Raw genomic sequence first — 27,602 nt, 5'->3', positions numbered from 1 at the left:
GTGATGTAAGGCAAGTCACAGCATCCATAGAGGTGATTTGTATTTGAGCATTTTTATTTGGGGTTTTCATCTGTAGCCAGTGAAAGTCTGTCACGGGAACAGTTTATTTCCACATGTCACCCATGTCCACATTCAAAGTCCCAGCATTGCTTCCTCCAAACCCTTTCCCCTGGCCAAGCTTGTCCTGAGAAAGGCTTCATGCTGGACCAAAATGAAAGAGAGAAAGCACTGAGAATCAAGGAAGGGATTCCCTGACCTTCTGAATTCCTTTGATGGCTGAAAGTAACGTCAGTGTTTAAATATATCCTTATCACTGACCATCTTCAGCTGCCTTTCAGCTTGGTCTTCTAGAGAGCCCAGGACAACCCTGGTCAGCGACACCCTAGCTTGTGTCCCCACAAGGATTGGGAATTGAGTGCTGGAGTTTCACTTCAAGAAGAGATGGCACAAAGGGAGCAAAGTCTTTATTAAAAGATTTAAGAATTAAAATGGGGTGACAACCATCCCCAACTCATAGAATTGATATAAGGGTTAAAATAATTGATATAAGAATTAAAATAATATTCAACTCATAGAATTGATATAAGAATCTATGCATGAGTGCACCTAGAATAAAGACTGCCACATAGCAAGTGCTGCATACCAGCCTCTTAAATAGGATAGTACCTTTAAAAATGGTGGAGGGACAGAGACTTGCTTTCACACAGATTATTGTGAGGAGAAGTATAAAAGTTCTTTGAAATCTATTTATTAGTTTTTAGCTCCCACCAATAAGTGAGAACATGTGGTATTTCTCTTTCTGTGCCTGACTTGTTTCATTTAATATAATTCTCTCGAGGTCCATCCATGTTGTTGCTGAAATCTAGAAAAAGTGCTCTGCAAATAAAAGACATTATTATTAACGTGAGTGCACCACCTAGACTCTAGAATCTCTTTCATCAGGGATGTCCTGGGTGACCTCATACCCTTGGTCAACTGATTTCTGAATCAGCCAATGTGCAGAGCCTCAGAGCAGCTCCCATCACATAGTAGATGCTCAGAAAACATTTGTTTCTTTATGTACCACTCCTTTCTGAACTTCAGTTTTCTAATGGGTGTCCTCCCGGGTTATGTGTAACTATGCCACCTTTTATCTTTCTTCTTCCAACAGAGATTTCCTGGGGACTAAGGAGGCATCTCTGCTGCTAATGGCCATGTTCCTGCTTGCTGTGTTCTACCATGGACAGCAGGTAAACTCACAATTTACTCCCACTGCCCTCCATCACCTGGCATTTCCTGTTGCCATGAAACTGCCATGAAACAAGTCTTCTGCTGTTCTTTGCAGCAAATAGCTATTAGCTGCTTGCAACAAGGTTTGATTCTTAGTCAATTCCTGATAAAGACCCCCTAATGAAAAGCAAAGCTGGAGAAGATGATTGGTAAGCAATGCGGTGTTAATATCCTTTAGGTACATCTCTTTCAGAAAGGCCATTGTCCTAATAAAAGAGCTTTTGATTTCTGCCTGAGGCAAACTGGGGTCCTAACTCTGTTGCCTGGATAAGATTATTACTAGAGAAGTCATGTGCTGTATTAGGTAAACATTCAGGTTTGAGGATCCGCTGAGCCAGGGTTCTAATCCCAGCTCTTTCACTCAGCAGTGCATGGCCGTGGGCAAGTAACATATCTTCCTGAGCCTCAGCTTCCTCAACTCCAAAATAAAATAGCAATACCTGAGATAGGGCTGTGTGGGGGAAATCGTTTGAAATTATTGTGCCCTGCATTTTGTGTGCTGCCTTGCGTGTGTGCAGGAAGAGCTTCATTACTGATTTGTCCTGATTAGATAAAGTGCCTACTATATTGATTCCATGTTCTCTGAGCCCCTACTCTTTACCAGGATCTGGAATGGGCACTGTGGGCAGAATTGTACAAAACCCCATCCCTGGTCCAGTCTCCCAGAGGAGAGCAGACCCCAAATAATGCACCAGGGTTATGTGTGGAAGAGACTTGTCCTGGGACTTCAGGAAAGGAGATTATTCTGTATGGGAGCATCATGCAGGCTTCACTCAAGAAGCCTTCACCTTTGCCTCTCAAAGACCAGTAGGACTTCTTCAAGTGGACCCCAACTCATGAGCATTCATCATCTGGGGAGATTTTCACTCCCTGAAAGAAACCAGGTCCTGATAGCCTCACTCCTCTGCCCAGGACCCCAGTCCATCTTTCTTTGGTGTGTGTGCATTTCAAAAAGAATAACCAGAAAAAGAGGAAAGCAAAACAAGAAGACTCTCTGATAGAGCAGAAATAGAAACATCTCACTGGGAAATCACCATGGAAACAGGGAGTCAACAAACTCCTGAAACAGCCAAAAACCCCAAGAACCTAGAGTTACATATATAGTTATTTGTAATAAAGGGGGATGGTAAAATGTACTTAAGAAAAAAATAGCTAATATAAAAATTTAGCAAGTGAAGGAAATGGGGAAAGAGTTAATATTTATTGAGGTTCTACTGTGTGCCTAGCACTTTCCCTCTATTATTTCATTTAATGCAATCCACAACCTGCAATGGGAGTTTGATAATTCCTGTCTTACAGGTGATGAAAGTAAGGCTACTCAGCTAATAAGTGGGAAAACTCAAATTCAAACCCAGATCTGTCCTCAAAGCCCACCTTTTCTACTTCCCTAGACTGGAGCAGAACAAAAACATTGTGTGCACACCAACACAGTGACCCAGGACATTCAGTCCTGCAGTATGACTTTGGCTTGCTTTTATATTTTAGCTGAATTTATGATAAAACAATATGATAAATGTTGAAGTCTAGCCATTTCCAGAATTCCTGTATTTAGGTCTTTCTGGCTATCTGTGAAGACTGGGGTTCTGTCTTCCACACCTTGATGGCTTCCATTTATAGGGGAGAATGCCTTAGTCTGATATGCAAATGACAATCCATTTGAGGGCTGTGAAGACAGAATCAGACAAGGAAATCCTAAAGTAAAACACATGCTCACTCTGTTATAGGTTTTAAACTGACAAGTGAGAAATCCCCAGAAATAGATGAGAGCGCAAGTTCAGTGTGAGGGTCCTCATTCCATAATAAGAAGGATGTTTCTGTTTCCTCTGTCACTTTAAGGAATCACTTTGTGCTCAGTCAGCGACCCCCTCCTAAGTGGGACCCTTCTAACACTCTGATTTAATTTTTCCTATTCTGCATTTGCCCTGGGAAAGCAGATAGCCTAATTGTGTTACGATTATGTGTAAAGAAAGAGTATGTAAGAGTTAGTAAGGGTCTGATCTACTGGGCTTAAGAAACATTTGATATTTTTCTGTTTTATTTCTAACTTTCAAAGGGCTTGGAAATTACATAATCACATTCCATAACCATAGCAGTTACAGGTATAGGCTTTGGAATTGGGCAGATAGTATTGAAACCCCAATTCTGCCATTTGGTAGATAGGTGACCTTCAGCGATTTACTTAACTTTCTGAGTCTCAGTTTCCTCACCTATAAAATGGGTATGAAAACAACATGTTCAAACTTCATAGAGTTGTTATAGTATTCGATGACAATATAATTGTAATATACTTATCCCAGTGGCTTGCACATACGAGGGTACTTCACAAGCATCATGGAAAGATTCTTATCTTTTCCACAAACTTTTTGAAGTATTCTCATACAATAAGTGCTCAAAAATTGTTAGCTATTAATATATTACTTTGAAAATAAGCCTATGACACAAAGAGCAGGTACTGTTATCCATCTGATCCCAAGACAGGAGCAGAGAGACTCAAGTCCCCTGAAGTCACAAGGCCAGCAGAAAATGCCAGACTGAAACAGAAATCCAGATGCTCCAAATCCTAGTTCCATTCTGTTGCCTCCATGTGCCACTGCTTCCCTATGATAGAGGGGCTTTCTGCAGGACTGCATCACTTCAGGTGCCTTGCACTGATAGCATCCTTCAGGATCCTTTTCATCTCAGATCGAGCCTGCTTACTCCTGGGCTTGCTACCTGCTTCCACCAGTTTCCCTTTATAACTCAGTGGCCCCTTTTTTAAAAAAAAGAAAAAAATAGCTGAAAAATGCCCATTGATGCCTGGTACACAGTAGCATCCAGTGGGAACATGTGTAATTATACATCTCCAGTGACAGAGGCACTTACGTAACCCAATAATTGGGAAATTTCATTTTGCACATATGTGGAAGCAATATGCCAAACACTCTGCCTCCTCTGAAGCAGGTGTACATTGCATGGGGAGAGCAAACAGTCAGGGGCCTCCCACCTTGTGCCTGCTTTACTTGCAGCCCTGGAGGTGTGGTCTTTACCTCGGCATCTCTATTTATAGCAGAGGAAGCCACACCTGCACAGGTGACAGAGATTAATCAGGCCATTTCTCCAGTCACCTAATAAAGACAGGTGCCAGGAATTGTGTGGCTCGGAAGGAAGGCCCCAAGCCTTGGAACCAAATATTCTTGCTTGAGTGCCAGCAATGCCACTTGGAGAATTGGTGACCTCTAGAGACTCAGCCTCCCTGAGTTGTCATTTCTTTACCTGTAAAGTGAAAAGAATAATGGTTAACTTGAGAATTGGAGAACACCTGAACGAGGTCACGTATGTATACCGCAGGGGTTAAGAGTCATGGCTTGGAGTCAAAATGCCCTGGGTTCAAAGCCAGCCTCTATTTGTGAGACCTTAGGAAACTGACTTCACCTACGTGCCTCCATTCCCTCAACTGCAAAGTGGAGATAATAAAGTACCTTGCTGAGTTGTTGTGTGATTAAATGAACTTGAATACATGTGAAATACTTAGAACAGTGCCTGGCCCAAGGCAAGAGCTCAGTACATATTAGCTATCATTACTTGAAGCGCCTGGCACAAAATATAGGAACAGTGTATTTCAGTTCTCTTAGCAGTCTTTTCGTATAGCCGGTTCCTCAGTGCTTTGGTTAAAATCAGGAAACAGAGTGCACTTCCAATTCAGCTGATATTTCTTGAGCCAATGCTGAAGAATTTTTACTTTTAAAAGTTCAGTGTCCATATCTTCTGTATACTTTGCTTTTCTCACCATGCCTGTACCAACCACACTGTACTGAAATGATCGCTCTATTCGGTGCCCTCTTGCAACCACTCAGCCATGAGTGAATCAAAGGCAGGGACTGAGTCTCACTTGTCTTCCTATGCCCGAGCACCTAGCATATCTTAGGTACAATAGATCTCTAGTAAATTAAAGAGGAAAGCTTCTTTCTTTGGAGGATTAGTGATATGTGATACCTGCCTACATGATACTTGCTTTGCCAAAGACTGTGCTGCACTTGGATAGATCATCTCTTAATGGACATGCCTTAGATGCAGTTACCTGCAGTCACCAGGTCAAGAAGCAAATTGCGTTCTTGTCTTGTACCTGGAAAATTCTTACTTAAGTCAACTCCAGCTCTCCAGATTTCCCTACTTATGTTTCTGAGTTGAATTCAATTAGATGAGTGCACTTTAATCAGAGAAATAATAAATTATGGCATGCTTCAACCAAGCATGAATTTTAAGGGGGGGGGGGGACCATTTAATTTGGAAATACTTGTAAGTAAGAAAATACTGTCCTGCAACTTGACAAATCAAACCTTGATGCTCTTGAATCCGGAGGGAGAAAATATCAGAGCATAGCTTTGATCTGACTTCATCCACAAATGCCTTAAATTATAGGAATACCTTATAAATCTACATTTTAGACATTTCAGAATGGTTTTGAATGCATCATGTCACTTGATTCCTATAATAATCTGTGTCTCTTGAATTATATACATGACGGGGGCAATTAACCTTAGTTTTTAGAATGGGAACTGAAATAGAGGAAGTTGAATGCCTTTCCCAAGGCCACACACAACTTGGTAAAATATTCAGGACTAGTATTCTTTTATACAACCTGCTGCCTCCACTCACAATTCTTTTAAATCTTTTTTTGTGAGAAATTGCAAACCTGCACAAAAGTAGATTAAAAAGTATAATGAACTCACAGCTTCAACAATTATCAACTAATGCTCAATGTTGTTTCATCTATATCTCTAATTTTGCACATTGTCCTGTCCCCCAAATTATTGTGAAGCAAATTCCAGACATCCCATCATTTTATCTGTACATACTTCAGTATGTATCTAAAAGATGGAGAATTTTTAACCTAATCACAATACTATAAATACGTCTTTAAAAAGAAAACAGTAATTTATTAATATTGTCAACCCTCTGGGCAGTGTTTCAGTTTCTTAATTAGCTTATAAATGTATTGTTTGTGTGTTTGTTTGAATCGGAATCCAAATAAAGTCTACAGATTGCTATTGGTTTATGTGTTTCCTAAGTCTTTTTTAAATCTATAGGTTCAAGATACGATGTTGTTGAGGTGGGGAGATGGAGGGCAGAAAGAGGAATTGGTAAAGGGACATGAAAATCAACTACATTGTATATTGATAAATAAAAATAAAAATAAAAAAATAGAATAATTTAAATAATCATTCAGTAGATGTTATTTTAGGTGATATAGGCACAAGCCAAAATAAAAAAAGCTTTATGTGTATAGTTTTACTAAATAAATAAATAAATCCACAGGTTCATCCTCTGTCTTTTTTTTCCTTCCAATATTTTGTGAGAGCGATTTGACCTTTATAATGTCTCCTAGCCTAGAGTTTGTTCATTGCAACATCTAAGGTTATTTAACACATTCCTCTATGCTTTGTTTTTACTGTATTCTTAGTTATGTCTAGAAGGTTGGTAAGATTCAGGTTCAATGTTGGGGGAAAAAATATTTAACTGGTCTTTTTGGTGAATTACAATTAAGAGGCACATAATGTCTCCTTGTCTCTCTTTTTGTGATGTTAGTAGCTATTGATAATAATAGCCTGTACTCATTTATTTTATAGTGATATTCTAATCCTGTCAATACTCCACAATTTATTCGCTGGAATAAATGAGTGTCCTTACCAACTATTTATTACCTGGAAGTATGACGTATAAAGCAAAAATGAATGCTCAATTTTTTTTCTAAAAGTTTGTTCTCTATAAATTTCCCAATAAGTTTGTCCCCTAGCATCATTCAGAGGGGATGGATGAGGTTGTTTAAGTGTCAATTTATGCATTTAGCATATTTCCTGTGTTTAAGTACATTGTAATTATTATTCTTATTAAAGCTCAACTTGTCACATCTTTGACAAGTGAGAGCCTATTTGGGTTGTCTTTTGCTTCCTTTTGACATAACCCCAGCAGTCTGATAGTCTCCTTGTTTCTGGTATTAAAAAAATGTTGCAGGCTTGTACATTTTCTGCCCTAAACATTATCTATTTCTGGACAGAGTGGGAGTCATTTTTGTATGAATTGATGGTTAGAAACCACTATCTGGATGGTTAGAAACACTATCTGGGAGTGCTCATTGCTAATAGGTTTTCATTGTTTCTAAGTCTTGATTTCAGTGGGCAGAACTAGAAATATATGTACATAGTGACTTCATAGTGGTACTCCCATTTCACACAAAGAACTATAGGCTTTTTCATAACCTTATCAATCTTATATCTGCATCACTTTTTTTCTTCCCCAAAATTCCAGTGTTCGATAATACCAACACAATTATTCATTTGCTTTATTGTATAATTTGCATAGAATAGTATAATATCTAAGAATAATAATACAAATATTACCACCTACAATATGATTATTGTAAGTAGCTTTAATGTTCTCTTTCAGCTCTTTTTATTCTTAGGGTATTTCCCTCTAGGAATGCAATCAAATGACTGTGTAAAAAGACATTTGGTGTAGTTCCTCTCTGTGTGGTTAGACATGTAGGTTCATTTGTTTGCTTGTTTTTACGGAGTTTTTTTTTTTTATTAAGAATATTCATGAGATACAAAGCTAACTGTCACTTCTTCTGCCCGTGATGTGAGGGCCAGATTCACAGTGGGGGCATTCCTACCACCAGAAATTATCCTTGCACCCCCTGTCCCCACCCAACCGTCACGCCCTTCCCCTCCCCCTCTCCCCCCCACTCTACCCCAAGCCCCAGGAGTGCTCCCCCCTCCCTCTGCCAGACCACGACACCACTGTGGTCTTTCTTTCCTTCCTTCTTTCTCTCTTAGCTCCCAAATATGAGTAAGCACATGTGGTATTTATCCCTCTGTGCTTTGCTTATTTCACTCAACATAAGTTTCTCTAGGTTCATCCATGTTGTTGCAAATGGGAGAATTTCATTCTTTTTTATGGCAGAGTAGTATTCCATGGTGTATGTATACCACAGTTTCCTTATCTAATCATCCATCGATGGACATTTAGGTCAGGTCCTTATCTTGGCTATTGTAAATACAGCTGTGATGAAGATGGGGGTGCAGGTATCTCCAACATGGTGAATTCCATTCAGAGCTTTTTTTAAAATATTTTTAGTTTTATAATTAGTAAGATATTTTCATGATTCTAAAGTCAAGTTTACTTAAAGCAAGACACAATTGAAGAAGTTTAAATTCTATTTCTATTCTTCCACATATTCCCTATTCCCTCCCTTCCTCCTCTCATAAATAACAATTTTTATGGTTTATACTTCAATTTTTTAATAAATAAACTAAGAAATGTATGTGTGTATTTGTAAAAAGAGGGAAAGAGAGAGGACATCTCCCTTTTTTAGATAAATGGTAGCATGCTATACACAATTTTCTCCCCTTCTGGAAACTATTCCATCAAAGTATAAAGAGAGATTCATTTCTTTTCATAGCTGCATCATGTCATATTCCATGTGTACACTATAGTTTATTCAGCCAACAAAATGAACATTTCTGTTCTTTCCAAATTTTGCTATTAAAAAATCTGCTAAATGAATAACCTTATGCTTATGTCTGTTCATATTTTTGCTATCCACTGAGACTTTAAAATAAGACAAAGAAAAGAAACTAGCTGAGTATTTTAAATGCTTGAATTCAGGGAAGCTAACCATGTGTTTCTAGGGCATCACATTTTTCATTTCAACAGTAGGAATGAAAGACTTTGAAATAATGACATCCTCAAAGCTGCGGTAAAAATAGCCTGTGAGCTTCCTTGGGAAGGAAGCTGTCAAGTTTCCAATGCCAAGAGAAGATAGAACAAGAAGGAACTAATGTGTACCTGAGTGCCTACTATGTGCCATGTGCTTTATCTATAGCATCCTAAATAATCCCTATTTCAAGTCTGAGTAACTGGCACTCATCTCAAGTTCAGAGGTAAGAAAACTGAGATGAAGTCACTAGTCCAGGGTTATAGTGCTTTAATGTGAACTAGAACTCTAAGCCTTATCTGTCTGACAACTAAATCCATGATCCTTCCATTACTAGTTTATTCATTTCTTCCCTATTGCCTAGTGGTTAAGACCTCGGACTCTGGAATCCAATTTTGGAATTACGTTCAAATCCTGGCTTCACCACTAACTTGTGCATGATCTTGGTTAAGTTATTTAACCATGTTTGCTTTGATTTTCTCATCTGTAAAATAAATATTAATAATAACACCTTCCTATTAGGGTTGTTGTATAGATTAAAGGAATTATTATTTTATTATTATTATTATTATTATTATTATTATTATTATTATTATTATTATTATTATAGATATATTGCTTAAAACATTGCCTGGCACATAATAAGCACCACCTAAGTTTTAGCTACTTTTATTATTGTAACTTATTCATTGAGCCAATAAATATTGATTGAGCATAGGCCCTGTGCCAGAATGTTACTACCTGGTAAGTATATTAGTCTGCTTGGGCTGCTGTAACAAAATACCATCCACTAGGTGGCTAAAACAACAGAAATTTATTTTCTCACAGTTCTGGAGGCTGGAAAGTTCAAGATCAAGGTCTTGTAGGGTTGGGTTTCTGAGAAGGGCTCTCTTCCTGACTTGCAGATGGCCACCTTCTTGTTATGTCCTCACATGGCCTTTTCTCAGTATGTGCCCATGGAAAAAGAAAGAGCATACTCTCTCATGTCTCTTCTTATAAGGACAGAAATTTCATCATGAAGGCCACACCCTCATGACCTCCTCTAACTGCATTATCTCACAAAGGTCCTATCTCCAAATACCATCACACTGGGGGTTAGAGCTTCAACATATGAACTTGGGCAGGTGAGGAGGACACAAATGTCCAGTCCAAAACAGTAAGAATATAATGTTGAACAGGTGAAAGGTCCCTGAACACATGACATCTATAGTCTGGTAGAGGACACAGTCATTATCAGATAATCACTCACATGAGTATAAAATCACAGATGCAAAAATGCTAGGAAGGGCAAGTACAAATCCCTGTGAGATATAATCATCCTCTGACCCTTTAGCCTCAGGCAAAATGCCTCCCAAAATGTTCATATCAAGCACGATATTGCCTGTGAAGAGCCCAGAGATATGCTCCCACCTTCCAGACGTGTGTGCCTGAAGCCTACACCCCGGAAGCTTACCTGTGTCTTCTGTTTCTCTTGCATGAACTGTAGCTGGAGTACACAGCCCGCCTGGACTTCCTTTGGCGAGTACAGGCCAAAGAAGAGATCAATGAGATGAAGGAGCTGCGGGAACACAATGAGAACATGCTCCGGAATATCTTACCCAGCCACGTGGCTCGCCACTTCCTGGAGAAAGACCGAGACAATGAGGTGAGTCCAGGCTTGTGCGGCCTGCAAGAAGGGGTGGTGGGGAGTGGTGTGCAGTTGGTCACATCAATCCCAAGCTCTGGGGAAATTCCACTGTCCTCATATGAGCCCGTGAGAGACCATGCCCACCGCATGGTGCCAAGCAGCTCAAGCTGCCTAGCACTAAGAAATACACGCAGGGCCTCCTCCAGCCTCAGGTGCCTCAGCTATAACATGGGTATAATTAGATCTCCATTGCAAGACTGAATTAGAACTTTGAAGGTTTATGTGTGTGCGTGCATGCATTTAAGTACACACACACACACACACACACACCCTCCATAAGGGGTCTTCAAAAAGTTCACAGAAATATTCGTATTATCTTTTAATTCTATTTCTCCACAAACCTTTTGAAGTATCTGTGTGTGTGTATGTGAGCATGTGTGGTTGCATTTCTCCAATAATTCCATTTCTGGGTATGTACCCAGAAGAATTGAAACAAGTGTCTCAGAGATAGTTGTATACCTAGCAGCATTGTTTACAATAGCCAAAAGGTGAAACAGCTTGAGTGTTCATTGTTGGATGAATGGATAAACAAAATGTGATACATATACACAGTGAAATATTATTCAGCCTCAAAAAGAAAGGGAATTCTGATCCATGCTGCGACATAGATGAACCTCGAGAACATTACGCTAAGTGAAATAAGCCAGTCACAAAAAGACAAATGCTGTATGATTCTACTTATGGAAGGTACCTAGAGTAGTCAAATTCATAGAGACAGAAAATAGAACGGTGATTGCCAAGGGCGCGGGGGAGGGGAGAATGAGGACTTAGTGTTTCAAGGGTACAGAGCTTCAGTTTTGCAAGATGAAGAGAGTTTTGGAGCTGAATGGCGGTGAAGGCTGCACAACAATGTGAATATATTCAATGTCACAGAACTGTACACTTAAAAATGATTAAGATGAGTATATTAATCTGTTCCTGTTGCTTATAACAGAAATCCCTGAAACTGGGTAATATTTGGAGAAATAATATTTATTGCTTACAGTTTTGGAGGCTGGGGAGTCCAAAGTCCAGGGAACACATCTGGAGCAGCCCTTGGTGGGTAGTGACTTTCACATCAATGCAGGCGTCACATGTTGAAATGGCTGAGCAAGAGAGAGACTGACCTCTTCACTCTCTCTCCTTTTAAAGCTATCATAACCACACCAATTACCACCCATTAAACCATCAATGGATTATCCATTTATGAGGGCACAGTCCTCACAGTCTAATCACCTCTCAAAGGCCCCACCTTCAAATACCATAACTGGATTTCCCACCCTCCTAACACTGTCACAGTGGGGATTAAGTTTCAATGAGCTGTGGGAGGACATTCCATTCACAGCACTGGTAAGTTGTATGTTATATGTGGTTTTACAACAATTTAAAAATAATAATAATATAGTATATATATGTATATTCATAAATATGTTTGTGGTTTTACATATATGTGTGTGTATTATATGTAGATATATATGTGTGTATATCTATCTATCCATTTATATTGTCTTAGCACATTGCCTAGCATATAGTACATGCTCAGAAATGCTCTTTTTACTTAAAACTGTTTTTTTTTCTTATCACATAATGTTTGAAGAGCCACTCGGTGAAGGCAAGCAATGCAGAAGTCTGAAATCAAGGTGTTGGGAGACTTGTGCTTCCTCTGGACGGTCTAGGGGAAAATTTCTCCCTGCCTCTTCCAGCTTCTCTGGTGGTCCCCTGTGTTCCTCAACTTGTGGCCACATCACTCTAATCTCTGCCTCTGTCTTCACATGGCCCCTCTTATAAAGGCATGTGTCCTCTCCTCTTTTATAAGGAGACCAGTCATTAGATTTAGGGCCCACCCTAATCTGGTATGATCTCATTTTAACTTAATTGCATCTGCAAAGTCCCTCTTTCCAAATAAGGTCACATTCTAATGTCCCAGGTGGACATAAACTTTGAGGGGACACTATGCAGCCCTTCAAGGATGACAGTAGATGGTGAGTAATGTGGAAGGAACCCTGGCTGGAGCCTGGTGGGTGGGCAATGTTCAGGTTTGAGCACACTTTAAAGTGGAATGGGAGCCTTTGGAAAGTTTTAAGTTTAACCTAATTGATTGGCTGCTGGTAGAGAATGGTTAGGAAGATCACAAGAGTAGAAGCTAATTAGGAGACCCTAAAACGTCCCAAATAAAACCCTGGTTAGGAGGCCTAGGATGGTGGCAGTGGAGCTGGAGAGAAGGAGATGAGTTCAGAGGCCTTAGGAGGTAGAATCAATAGGACTCAACAATGGAGCAGACGCGGGAGGTAACAAATGAAGAAAACAAACAACCTGGCTCACCCCCCAACTTCCAAGGGAAAGTAACTCAAGAGGAAACTGAGAGGTGCCTTTGAGTGCCTGAAGGGTAATCATGTGACGGGACTTGGACTTACTCTGTAAGACTCCTGAGGGAAGACCTAGAACCATGAACAGGACCACAGGGAACACCTTTGGGCTTTGTATCAGGAAGAGCCTTACAAGGATAGAGCCACCAGGCCACCTTGTCCCCATAAGACTGTGAGATCCACTGGGGTAGGGCCCACATCGGCCTTGGCCACCCCTATTCCTTGGGGCCTGGTGTGTCTGCCCTGCGGCCTCTGCTCATTACAGGTTTGTGGGTGAACCGGAGTGGTGAGCTCCCTTGCTGAAGGATTCACTAGGGAGAGCTGACCCAATGCACAAGGACACTACAAAGGCAGTATTGTGTAGGAGGTAGGGCTAAGACAACCCTTCCAAAACTAGATTTTCAAACTGAGCTAAAAAGGAGTGAAAGACTCTTAGAACAAAGGTTACAAACTGGATGACTCCAAGACAAATCTAGCTAGTGATCCAGTTGGTGGGGACAGTGGTTCATTGTTGGTTGGTTGGTTTATTTGTTTTAATTTGTGGATGTGATGCCTTTAGGTATAGAATGGGCTCTCCAATTTACCCATCTATACCCTGCCACTTATGTTACCTGCAAGGGCCCCTATGGACATTCAGGTTTGCGATCCTTGTCTTGAGACTCTAGAGAGTAGAACCGGGAAACATCTATAGGGTCCCTATCCTGTCCAAGCCACCAAAGAAGGACCACTGGAAGAGAAGCCAAGGGAATGAGTAACCAGTGACTTGAATCATCACCTCTCAAGGTACTTAGGTCCTTGAGGGTCTCTCAGACACAGACCAAAGTACCACCCAACCTTCCTCAGCAGATGGAGTTCTCTGGAATTGGGCTGAGGCCTGGTTTTCTCAATGCTCCCTAGGGTCGGAGACTTTGTTGCAAGAGCTTCTTGACAAAGCCATGAAAGCAGAGAGAATGTTGATGTGCATCAGACATGACCACCAGATGGAGAGGGTGAAACATTGGAACCTCATAGGGAAAACCCAGAGAGAAAAGAAAGGGAAGCTGCTTTCAGTCAAGACACCAAAACAATAAGATATTTGGAACTAGTGGGAAGAGCAAGGACATACCGATTTTATCCTGAAAGGAAGGAAACCAAACAGAGATGAATGCCGACACTCCAGGGTGCCATCTGGGCCAACCCCCATGGAGCAAAACTAATGTCAGCTTCTGCCTTAATCATGTGAATACAACATTTTCAGTAAAATATCTTGTCAGGATTATTTGAGGTTTTATAAATATTTAAACAGTTCACACTCAACTAGGATTAAAACTGAACATGTTTACATTGCCTAGAGAATTTTCACATTATGATGAAATATCATTTACTGAACACCTACTGCGTGCCAGATACCAAGATAGGCAATTGACAAAAACTTTCTTTCATTCCATTCACAACCTTATGAGGGGAGTTCTATCATCTCCACGTTACTGATGAAAGAACTGGGGCTCTGAGAAGTTCACGGCACGCCTCACTTTCTTCAAGCAGAGCTACACCTCAAATCCAGTCCCTTGTACTTCTTTCTTCTGTGCCACCTGACCCCCCTTCCCAGGCTGCTGCCTTTGTTGTCCCCGGAGTCAGGCAAGACTAGGAGTGTGTGTGTGTGTGTGTGTGTGTGTGTGTGTGTGTGTGTATGTGTGTGTGTGTGTGTGTGTGTGTGTGTGTGTGCGTGCGCACGCACATGTGTAGGGGAGAAAGAGGGAGAAAAACAGAAGATGTAGTATAATATGCAAAGGGTGACAGAGCAAGGGAGGACTCCTGTGGCCTGCCAGAACTCCCAATTTTGTGTCCTGTTACTGTAAGTGGCAAAGCCATCTTTAGCTTCTCCTCTTGCTACAAATCTTAACTGTGCTACAAAACTCAGAAAATCTGATTGGGACATCTGTGTGTTTCACGGGGCCACAGCAGTGCCCCAGGCATGGCCTTTTCCTTCCCGGGCATCCCCCATGGGCTCCGTCCCTGGGGTGGCAGTGCATTCACAGTCGAACATCAGCTGACCTAGAGGAGCAGTCGCTTCGTGCAAATTGACTCTGACTGACTTCTTTGTATGTATGTGGGCCTCACTCTTCAGGAAATGATTCCACAGGCCTCACTCAAAGAAGATCAGACTGCACAACCTCTGGCTGGCAAAGCAGATGACTTCTTATGTGTAACTGGTGTATGTGCCCTGGACCACAGCAGCCAGGGGAGAGCTCAGAGCCACCACTAGCATTGTTGCTGCAAGCTCAGCCTCTCTTTCCTCTCCCCTCTCAAATTCCAACCCCTCTTCAGTCCCTCCAAGGGAGACCATGAGAGCTAGTGGGAAAAGCCCAAGCTATTACACCAGAGAGACCTGTGTTCAAATCCCAGCTCTGCCATTTACCAGCTGTGTGATTTAGGGCAAGTTAGTGGAGGGAAAGTATTCGAGGCAGACAGGCCCAGATGGCCAAAGGCATAGAGATGTGGTACTGTAGGATATTTGCTGAGAAGCAGGAGTAAGACCACAAGCACCCTAGTATTTAAAAAAGAACAGAGATCAAAGCAAACGTGTCATAGGTACAAAGGGACAAGTCTTGAAGGGCATTGAAGGTGCTCAGATTTTATTCTGTGTGCAATAAGGAGGTAAGAATTATTATCCCCATTTCATAGATGAAGAAACTGAGGCTCAAAGAGGAAAAGAACTTGAACAAAGCTAAGAGTAGTGAGCTTGAATTCAAACCCAGGTATGTGAAACACCAAAGCCAGAGTGTTCTTTCTCCTTCGTCACTGTACATGCATGCAGAGAAGGGGAGCGGTGACAAGCCATGGCTCAAGCCATCCACACACAGGGCAGCAGACAGCGCCTCAGCTCCTGGAAGCATCCTGTCCAAGGCTGTTCTGGTCGTGTCACCTGTACAGAGGTTCTGGCAGCATCTGCTATTCTGCCAGGCTCTTGGCTTAGAATAGCGCTCACCTTCCCTAAGCAGGAACTTTCTTGCAGATAAAACCAGCTGGGGGTCCATGCCTGAGTGTATCATCACTGTCAAGCAGGCTAGCGCTGAGTCCCAGGAAACCTGCTGGCTCATCATGGCTTTATTAAGAGCTGTTGGAAAGACATTAGCAAGGGCAGCTGTCCCAGGTGCTGGAGAGTCCACACAGCATAAATTCCATCTCTGCCACTAACTAGCTGTGTGACCCAGGACAAGTTACCAGCCTCTCAGAGTCCGTATCCTCGTCTGATCAATGAGGGAAATAATACTGATCTTGCTGAGTTGTTGAGACAACTAAATTGGGTAAGAGCACATTCAGTGCCCAACGCAGCCTCATGCAAAGCAACTTCAGTTTAGAGAGTCCGTAACTGCGCTCATAAGCCCTGTGTTCTGGGCTCAGCTCGGGCTTCTCCTCTCTTTACCTCTGTGGCTATAAGTGATAACCTTTTCTGGACCTCATTTGTCTTGTTATGCTACAAAGGAAGCATAACAGTGCTTCCCAACTTAATCCAATTTGTGGCATTTACATGACTTGTTACAATAGAGCACTTACGTGGTACATGGCTTCTTTTAAGAGCACACTGGTTTTTAGCTATGATTACTTTTGAAAAATGTGAGCCATCATTATTTTTTCTTCTCCTTCCCGTCACAGCTGCACCTCCCATCCATTCATTCAGCAGGTATTTACTGAGGGGCAACCACGTGCCAGGTGTTGTTCTAGACACTGAGGTTAGAACAGTGAATGAAGCAGTAAAACTCCTTGCTTCTATAAAGCATGTCTTTTCATGGAAAGACAGACAGTAAAGCAAATAAATAAATATATGAGGCCACTTCAAAAAGTTCGTGGGAAGACGGGATGAAAAGATAATACAAATCTTACCATGAACTTTATGACGTACCCATATATAATATAGTGTTAAGTGGTGATAAATTCTATGAGGATAGGAGAAGCAGAATAATGACACAGAGCATTGAAAGAGCATTTACACTGGTGTCTCAGTCCCTTCGTGCTGGTGTAACAAAATACCTGAAACTAGGTAGTGTATAAGGAACAGAAGTGTATTTCCTTTTAGCTCTGGAGGCTGGGAAGTCCCTCCCTCCCTCTCTCTCCCCCCAATCTCTAGTAACCTTAGATTTGTTCTCTCCTTCTGAAAGTTCAACCAATTGTTGTGGTCCTTCTCTCTCTCTCTCTCTCTCTCTCTCTCTCTCTCTCTCTCTCTCTCTCTCTCTCTCTCTCTCTCTCTCTCAGCACTCAGAACCCAGTTATAAGTGAGAACATGCAGTATTTCTTTCCTTGTCTAGCTTATTTCACTTAACATAATTTTCTCCAGACTCATCCATGCTGCTGCAAATGGCAGAATTTCACTCTTTTTTATGGATGAGTAGTATTCCATTATGTCTGAGTAGTATTCCACATTTCCACTATGATCCAGCAATCCCAGTGCTGGGTCTATATCCAAAGGAATGGAAATCATCATGTTGAAGGGAAACCTGCACTCCCATGTTCATCGCAGCTCTATTTACAGTAGCCAAAATATGGAAACAACCTAAGTGTCCTTCAACAGATTAAATTTTAGCATATGAATTTTGGAGGACACATTCAGACAATAGCAGGGGTCATGGAAGGTATCTCTGAAGAGGTGACACTTGATTAGAGACCTGAATGATGTGAAAGAACACTAGTAAGGTCAACAGGTCTCATACATGTTTCTCCCCTGTGGAGAGATGGCTTAGTTCCAAGTGTCTACTTCCAACCAACCAAGAAGATGACAATAAAACAATAATATATTTTCTATATTCATCCATTCCTTCCCAGTTTACAGAATGTTTGTATCTTCTTTAAGCCCAAAATAGCAAGAAAGAGATGGGCACACTCAAAGCCATTGCTTGGGGTGAGCTGAAGGAAGGGGCTGTCTCTAAAGGTTTGGATAAGTGGGCTGGAGCTCTTCATGTGCCCCTGCAAGTCCCCCCACCCTTTTCTCCCTGCTCTGCTTGGGTGGGAGGACTGACCTGCTTGGGCTACATCAATGACCTCCCATGCTCTCTGGCACCCAGTTAAAAGTCACCAACAGTGGGTGCTGGGTAGTAAACCAGATGGAGGGGGAAGGAGGGTGAGGTCAAGATGTTATTCTCTTGGAATCACCTGAGGCTGGCTATGCCAGGGGAACTGACAGCTCTTCTCAGGGCCACTGCTGTGCTGCCTCCAATGTCACATCAACTCACTCTTCTGGGCTCTTCTCATCCCTTTGAGCCTAGGGGGATGACAGTTCTGCAGCCACTGGCCCTGGGTTCCTGAGGTATTTCTTGGGGTTCCCCTATACTCTACCTTCATCTTTCTAATTAAGCCCTCTATAAATTAACCCTCCTTGAATCATCTTGATCTGAATGAGCCATGTCTTTTCTGTTGAGTCCCTAATTGAAGCAGTGGAGATAAAGAAGGGATGAGAAAGCATTCTGGGGTAAGCAATTGTGGGAAGCTCTTAGCACCCCCAGGCCCAAAGGGACAAGGGGTAAAAGCAGTTCTGGAAATAATGAGAGTAGCCGCTGTGAACCGTGGCATGGAGTAGCAAACAGAGACCGCGCGTGCAGCATCTTTATGCAAGCAAGGGCAAATGCAGAGCCAGAAGTAGCATCCCCTCCTGCAGCCGAGCCACCTGGGGCCAGAGGATGCATGTTACTTGCCCAAAGTTATGTGACCACATCTATGGGGCTTGTTCTCTCCTCTCTTCCCACAATCCTGCCTTGACCCACTAAGGAAAGAATTCCCTTCCACCCTGTAGGGAAGTGTAGGGAAGGAGTTTAAACCTCTCTTACCATCCTTTATCCTTCTGATTGAAGAGGATATATGATTGGGGAGAACCAGGGTCACTGGGCCACAAGTCTCTAGCAGGAGCGCCTTAGTCTGTCTTATCTCTTCTTGGGCCTATTTGTGCCCAAGATGAACAAGCTGTCTCCTCCCACATAGCAAGCCCAGCCACACAGGTCACTCCCCCTCACCCCCATGAAGGTGGAGAACAACCATTTTTCAGGTTCCTTGCCTGCTCCTGGGTAGATAAGTCAGGTCAGTCCAGTTCTGTCTCATGGAAGGAGTGAGAAGTTGCCATTTTGGCCTCAGATCTAAGCCACATTGTCCAATCTGTCATTATCTGAGAGCTTATGTTTGGGAGCTTGGTCTTCAACTGGCAATTAGTCCCTTCTGCCACTCTCTCCACCAGTTAGCATCTGTCAGAGAGGAGGACTGAGTCTCTGCCCACCCTTTTCCCACCCCTCCAACCTCCATAAAGATGCAACAGAGTCAAGATCCGAATTCAGTTCCTAATTCGTCAGGTTCAGTGCTCTTTGTACTGTGGGCCCCTCCAATGTCAAGTCAACCTTCTATTCATATGCACAAGCCAGAACCAGTTTCCAGCTCCAATGACTTTTGTTCCTGCTTATCACTGTTAGTGGTGTTGTTGCTATTGTTACTATTATTAGAAGTAGCATGGGCTCTGGAGTCAGACTGTCTGGGTATAAATTCCAGCTCTACCTCCTAACAACTGGGGCTTTGGTAAAGTACTTAATCTCTACATACCTCATTTTCCCCATACGTAAAATAAGGGTCTCGATTATATCTGCCTCATGAGGCTTCTGTGAGCACTAAATGAGATGATGCATAGGGCAGTGTTCTGCATTGTGCCTGGCATGTAGTAAGTGCTCAATGAAAGTAGCTGACATCACTATCATTACTTTACTATTTAAGCATTCAGAGCATTCTGAATGTTGGCAAAGCTGAGAAATAGAAAAACTAAGGAGAAGAGTATGGGAAGAGCTAGGATTCATTAGAACACACAGTAAACAAACAACAGTTAAGAACCCCCTGGTGACTGGTCATTTTATATCATGGAGGCATCTACATCACAGGACATAGACTGCAGTGGGTGGGCATGGACTTGGACTATGTAGTTATGGGATGGATTTCAGAGGGTAGGATTTTGTCTTTTTTCTCTATTTTTAAGCAGAAAATAGAAATAGAGGTGTTGTGGACTGAATTGTATCTCCCCAAAATTCATATGTTGAAATCCTAACCCCAAGGACCTCAGGATTGTGACTGTATTTGGATACAGGGCCATAAAAGAGATAATTAGGTTAAAACGAGGTCATTATGGAGGGCCCTAATTCAATATGACTGGTGTCCTTATAAAAAGAGATCAGGACACAGGCATATACCCAGGAAAGGCCACATGAAGACATAGGAAGAAGATGGCCATCTGCAAGCCAAGGAGAGAGGCCTTAGAAGACACCAACCCTGCCAACACCTTGATCTTGGATTTCTAGCCTCCTAAATTGTGAGAAAATTGATTTCCATTATTTAAGCTACCAAGTCTGTGGTACTTTGCTGTGGCAGCCCGAGCAAACTAATACTATAGGTAGAAAACAGAGGCTTTTTCCCCAAACCACAGGCATTTGGAGGATGCAGCTCTGTAAGTTTCCTTACACAGGTTCTCGGACTCATAAAGTTGAGAGTCGGGCTCCTTGCCTGACATCACTAGTTTGTGCAAGGCCAAGGTGAACAGGGCCACACCTTGGAAAGGATTTACCGTTGCTCCCTTCCCTGGCTACAATGTGCACTGCTCCCACCCCAACCCACCCAGCCAGTCACTGGCTGCCCACGCTCCACCGGATGAGGACTAGAGAAGGCACCAGTTCAGATTCATCCACACTTAAATCTCAAGACCAATCGATCATGAATCAGTGACACCATTTTTCTCAGACATAGGGCGTGAGAGTAGAGGAGGCACACTCAGGTGTGGAGAGCGGGGAAGGCCCTGGAAGTCCTCTAACCCTGTCTTTTCCACTACTAGCTGTGTGATCCAGAAAAATAACTTAACTCCTCTCTACCTTATTTTCTATATCCATAAACAGGGGATAATAATCACGCTACATTACAGGATTATTGCAAAGATTAAATCATTGAATTCATTTGAGAGTGCTTTGTAAGGTTTAACGTTTTCCTACAAAGGCCAGGGAGTCATTAACTCAACAAACAGATTTGAGTGTTTATCTTGGACCAGACCCTTCACTGGGTGTACATTGTACTGCAGGCATCCAAAACATACTCATTCATTATTTGAATGCGCCAGGATGAATGGCATGTGGGTTTTGCCCTCATGGAGTCCACACTTAAAGGAAGAGATGGACGGTAAGACAAAATGCAGGTGGCAAGGGTCATACTGTAGAGTGGCTCAGGGTCCTGCCCCCATCTGTGAGTCTGGGAATGTTTATGGCAGACATGGTCTCTAAGTGGCTAGTGAAGGCAGAAAACGAGAATAATTAGCCTGGTTACGGAGGCTAAGTGCAGGGAAGGAAGGACATTTCCCACCAAGGACAGGCAGTAGGAATAAAAGCATTTAAGTGTGTTTGTGTCTTTGTTTGGCTTCCTCCAGAAGCAAAACCTGAGACAAGAATTCGAGTACAAGTAGTTTCCTTGGAGGTGGTCCCAGGATACACGGGTAGGAAGGAGAGTGAGAGGGAAGGCAACCGATAAATGACACATTATCAGATTAGTTACCTCTGTGCACAGCTGGAGCTTAATCCCACTGGGGAATTCGGGGAAATGGTGTCAAAGCATACCGCAAAGTTATGCGGCCCACGGGGCGGAGGAGCTTGGGCACTGGTTGAGAGCTGCTCCTGCGGGCATTGATTTCCTGGTGCTTTCAGCCTGCTGCTCGTGTGAGCAGAGTGCCCTCTAGTGGCTAGAGGAAAACCACATGCAAGAAACTCAAGTCTGAACCTCAGGTGAGAGAAGCCAGGCAGGGCACCTACAGCGTCCACCAGTGTATGCATGGAAGTACACATGCTTCAGTGTTTGTGAAGCACAAGGTCCAACCTAGGGAATTTCAGGCAATGAGGCTGAAGAGATAGGTGGAGGCACGGGCAGAAATATATGTCATGCGACGGTGTTGGAGCTTTATCCTGAGGAAACTCGTGGGCCATTGGAGGGTTTTAAGAACGGGAGAGGCATGGTCAATATTGTGTCTTTAAAAAATCACTCTGGCTTCCATGTGGAGGATGCCTGTGAATGGGACAAGATTGGAGTCAGGGAACCCAGTAGACGGCTCTCCTATTAGTGGTCAAGGAGAAAAATGGAAACGGGCTGATTTTTTTTTTTTTTTTTAAGAAAGCAATGGTATAGAGGGGTTAGAAGACAAAAATAAACCCAGCAGGACTTGGTAATTTATTAAGTGTGGACTTGATGGGGGAGAAGAAGTAAGGGTGGCTCTGAGAGTCTCTCACCATGGTGATTTGGCAATGCTGGCGTTAAATGGAGAATGAAGGAGCAGGTGCAGCTTTACTAGTAGAGAAGATGCATTACGTTCATAGCATTTGCAATTTGAGGCACATAAGGACAACCCAACATGAGCCATAGAAGTTTGGAGCCCAAAACGGAGTACTGACCTGGAAATAGGAATTTTGAAACTGTCAGCACATGGTGTTGGAAACGCTGAGAGTGAGTGTGATGAAGCAGGTAAGTACGTACAATTTAAACCGTTAGGTGGGTCAAGACCAGAATCACAGCAATCATCAACATTTGAGGTGGGAGATAAGAAAAAAAAAGGCATCCTTGAAGGGGCCAGGCATAAGACAAACAAAGGATGTCTCTAAAGCACAGAAAGTCAAGAGACTCAAGATCTCGGAAGTGACCGATCTTCAGAGGTGTCCAGTAAGATAAGAACTGGCATGTGTGCATTGATTTTTTGACTTTGGCAGGCTGGCCTCCTCTGGGTTCACGTCATTCCAGCCTGAGATGTGAGTGGACATGAAGAGCATGGGAACAGACAGTGGGGAAAGCTAGTCTGAGAAGTTTGGAAGCAGGGATGAAGTGACTGGCTGATAGTCACGAGGGTCTGCAGGATCCAGGACACGTTGTTCTTTTTCTTAGAAGGGGAGCAGGAAGAGGGGGACAGGAGAAATAAATAAGAAAGAGAAGGGTTACTGAGGGAGTAAGCTGCTGAAGAACTTATACAGGCGTCAGGAGCTCAGGTGAAAACATTGACCTTCAGCAGGAGAAGAAAAAACACACAACACACCATCCAGGGTTGAAGCAGAAGAGACAAAAATGAGTATGAACTTAGATGAGTGTCTGAGGGTTGGAACAGAGGTAAGTCACTGCTGAGAGCCAGAGTCATAACTCTGGTCCCAGCTGAGGATGGAGATCATGAATTTTTGATGGCCTCCGTCCATGTGGCAGTGATGCTGATATTATGGTGCAATGGACTGAAAGTTTATGTCCTCCTAAAATTCATATGTTGAAATCGTAACCCGTAAGTTGGCGATATTAGGAGGTGGAGACTTTGGGAGATGATTAGGTCACGAGCATGGAGCCCTCAGGAAGGGGGCTAGTACCCTTATAAAAGAGACCCCAGAGCTGCCTCACCCCACCCACCACGTGAAGACACATCAAGAAAGTGCCAATGTACCATGAAGTGGGCCCTCAGCAGACACCAAATCTGCCGGTGCCTTGATCTTGGACCTCCCGGCCTCCAGAACTGTGGGAAATAAATTTCTGTTGTTTATAAGCCACCCAATCTAGGGTATTTTGTTATCACAGCCTGAATGAACTAAGACATATGGTGTTGATGTAATGGTGTCCAAGCTGCCATGTTCTGTCCTCTCTGTGGGTACCTGTGTGTGTGTGTGGATGCACACATATGCACAGGTAGCATCAGTGCAAACCTGCCTTCTGATGACCATTTCTGGCTCCCTCTGTGTGTCTCTGTCCAGGACCTGTATTCTCAATCCTATGATGCTGTTGGGGTGATGTTTGCCTCCATCCCAGGATTTGCGGACTTTTATTCTCAGACAGAAATGAATAACCAGGGAGTGGAATGCCTGCGCTTGCTGAACGAGATCATTGCTGACTTCGATGAGGTAAACCTATGCTTCAGGAATTTACAGTGACAAATGGGCGTCGTTGTTGTCATAGCATTATGTTATTCACTGTAGGAATGACTTTTTTTTTTTTTTGCACTTACAGAATTCCAGGTTACATCATAAACAGGGACATATATTATCTGAGTTAATTACCACCTGGAGATAAATGTATACATATTGTTTCTCCACTTTGGGGGTCAGGAATGTAAGCTTCGGAGAGGCTAGGCAACTTAACTCAGTATCACACAACTAGCAAATGGCAAAACTAAGACTCCACCAGAGGCCTTTCTGAGGCTGATCCTCTTCAGACACGGACATCACAGAGACTGGACACTGATGAGGACGTTTCTCCATCTGCTCAAAGTGGCCAAAGATAAAACCATCAATTAGCATTTGGTCAGAAAACTAAACACAAGTATAAACAGATAGCAATTCTTCTTCCAGGTTCCATGAGTCTAAAACACACATAATAGGGAGGGAAATACTCAGACTTGACTTCAGTTACATTGATAAATTTGACAGGAGGTGGGCCCTCTCCTCCCCCACCCCCATCATGAAGGACCCCAGAGTCCATCCAATTGCTGAAGCCTGAGATGGGAAGCAAGTGACCCATTGAGAAAATGCTGGGAGGAAGCCCAGCAAAGATGTGGGATCGACTGCAGTCTAGCCTCAGCCTGATCCCACAGGGAGCTCAGGAGCATAAGCGCACAACTGTCACACGGAGACCAGGGGGCCAGGCTAGTGGACACCCGCATTGGTCAGTCGCTGGTTGCGGGCTGTCCTGGGTACATTACCTCCCAAGCATTTCCAGCAATGGGTTTCCTACTGGCCCAGGGCAATTCTCGCAGAAAGGTTGCAGCAATGCCTTGTCAGTCACCAGCACTTATGGCATTCCGGAGGATGGCCCCGTGAAGGTGTTTTGGGTGGGACACCAACCGCATCTACTACATCACCCTAAACAGCATCCTCTCCCTCAGTCCTCACATTCTGTCCAGCTCCTGAGTCCTGTGAATTCCCTCTTCTTTTTTTATTCGTGGTGTACAACATGATGTTTTGATATGTGTATACACTGTGGTATGATTACATCAAGCTAATTAACATATCTATCATGCATAACTTACCATTTTTTGTGATGGAAACATTTAAAATCCACTCTATTAGCACATTATTATTAACTATAGCCACCATGCTGTACGATAGATCTGCAGAATTTATACCTCCTGTCGAACTGAAACTTTGTACCTTTCAACCAACCCCATTTCCACCCCACCCCTAGCCCCTGGTAACTCTCTGCTTTTGAGTTTGACTTCAGATTCCACGTGCAATTGAGATCCTGCAATATTCATCTTTCTGTGCCTGACTTATTTCACCTAGCATCCTGTCCTTCAAGTCCACCCATGTTGTCACAAACAACAGGATTTCCTTCTTTTTGTGGCTGAGTATTATTCTATTGTGCATATACACACATTTTTCCTTATCAATTCACCCACTGACGGACACTTAGTTGATTCCATATCTTGGCTGCTGTGACTGTGCTCTGATGAACACGGGAGTGCAGACATCTTGTCGACCTTCTTTATCACTCTGTGGCCTGCCCACTTTCTCACCATCAGTGCCGCCCCTGCCTTGCTTCTGGCTGTGTAATTATTTCTCACCTGGATGACTGCAGTCATCTCCCAACTGCTCTGCCTGTCCGCATCTCACCATCAGCAACCACCAAAGGTGGGAGTATTTTCTCACATCCCTCTGAAGCCTAAAACCCTTCAGTGGCTCCCCTTTGCCAGCTCCTTCGCAGGAAGCCTGAGGCCTTGCCCTCACTGCCTCTGCTCCCTCTCCTGCCTTAGCCCTCACTGCGTGCCCCCTGACCCCTACTGTCAGCACCACCTAACTACTTACAAACCAGCAAGCCCACCTGCCTACTTCACGCTGCTTTTGCCACAGAGAAACGATGCCATCCCTACCCCACTCCATCCTCTCTTCCTCCACTCCAAGCCTAGCTGAAAATCTAACACTCATTTAATAGTCAATTCCAACATCACTTCTACTTTCCAAGATTTTTTCAACCCCCTTCCTTACCCAAGTAAATGTCACTCCTTTCTCAATGCAAAACTTATAAACACCCATCATAGCCTGAAACCCTCAGCACAATCCTGTTAGCCTGAAACCCTCGGTATAATCCTATCTTCAGGTCTGCCTCCTCCACTAGCTACTTAGTCCTAGGGCCAAAACCCATCTCATTAATCTCTACAGGTTTTTATAAAATGTTGCCACAAATGTGAAGCAGTTTCCGTATATACTGTTTAATTATTATTTATCTCTTACACCAAACCCATGGGATAGGAATTATTAGCTTTCATTTTATAAATGAGCAAAACTGAGATTCAGAGACACCAAGAGTGCCCAGGATCACTTACCACCTAAGTGGCAAAGCCAAGATTTGAACCCAGGCTCACTATACTGTTTTGGTTTGTGATCACTGTGTTGCACTGGTTCTCACTTAGCTGGCATTTCATAGCGGTGGCTTTGAAGTCTTAGCTCAACAACAGCCATTGTAGTTGTCCTGAGGACTGGCATGGGGGTAAAGATAAATAAAATACAATCACCTCTTTCCTCCCATGGCTTCACCATCCAGTGGGAGGCAGGGCAACTATAAGTCATTTTTACCCAAGGAGTCATTAGTAAATGTGCTGGTATCACAGGCCTTGCAAGGTGAGGAGAGAGGAATATTCCATGGTGATATCACCTTTAACTCCCATCCTTCATGTTAGACCTAAGCTCATAAAGATAGAAAACATACTCTTTTGTATCCTGTTAAGTCCCCAGAGCCTAGCATATAAGGATGCCCATAACACATGCTTGCTAAGGATTTGCTTAGTTAATTAATTAATTGATTGATTAATGCAGGGACAGAAACCAGCTGGCAAATAGTAAGGTGAAGATAGGTTACTGCAACCTAAAACATACTTTCAAATAAAAATAACTCTATTAAAAATATCATACTAAAGATTGAGACATCAGGTTTTGTTGTATTTTAAACTATAGCAATCCATGTCCCAAAAGTGCTCACTGGTGTGTTTTTAAATTGTAATAAATAAAGTAGCTTTAAACTAAATTTGCATCTCAGTGCACCAAATTATAGATGATCTGGAGTCTTCCAGAAGCAAAGGAGGAGGGGGCAGCACCCCTTGCAGTAGAGATGGGTGTTTGCAGAGGGAAGTTGGAGATGGGATTGGTACAGGAGGCTGTCTTCTTCAGAACATGAGCTTTAGACTAGGAGGAACAGGAGGAGGAAGAGGAAAAGGAGGAATTGGGGAGCAGGTGAAGAAGAGAGAGGAAAGTGGAGTAAGGGGAGGAGAAGAGGCAGAGGTGGAAGAAGAGGGAAAGAGAATGTAGTCAACAAAAAAAATGAAACTGTCACTGACTTGCAAACCCCGAGATCTCTCAGTTCTCCCCATGTGGGTCCTGGGTCACCCAGACACGCTTTTCTTCTTTGGGTCAAGAGAGGCCCTCTAGATTCCTCCTGGCTGAGCTCCAGCCAGACTCCTGGTGCTCACTTTAGTAACAATGCTGCTCTTCTAGCTGACATAAACATCTGAGGTCATGCAGAATTCCTTCTTGGCTCAGAGGAAAGCTGAGCATTGCATAAAGCACACTTTCCAACACTGAGTTTGCACTAACCCAGTGCCAAGGCTCCTCAGCCCGCCGCCCCTGCC

At 43.0% G+C, this 27,602-nt stretch overlaps 1 protein-coding gene across 1 annotated transcript in view; it reads left to right on the top strand.

The window, feature by feature from the left end:
- The window catches only part of ADCY8 (adenylate cyclase 8), a 253,284-nt gene that overhangs the window by 216,853 nt on the left and 8,829 nt on the right, over positions 1–27,602 (top strand). Inside the window, exons 13-15 of the mRNA XM_063079734.1 lie at positions 1,151–1,229; positions 10,449–10,607; positions 23,740–23,886. Coding sequence (XP_062935804.1) covers positions 1,151–1,229; positions 10,449–10,607; positions 23,740–23,886 — 385 coding nt within the window. The remainder of the gene's footprint in view (positions 1–1,150; positions 1,230–10,448; positions 10,608–23,739; positions 23,887–27,602) is intronic.

The sequence above is a fragment of the Cynocephalus volans genome, chromosome 15 (genome assembly GCF_027409185.1).
Source record: "Cynocephalus volans isolate mCynVol1 chromosome 15, mCynVol1.pri, whole genome shotgun sequence".
Taxonomy (NCBI): domain Eukaryota; kingdom Metazoa; phylum Chordata; class Mammalia; order Dermoptera; family Cynocephalidae; genus Cynocephalus; species Cynocephalus volans.
This window is presented reverse-complemented; position numbering and strand designations above follow the sequence as displayed.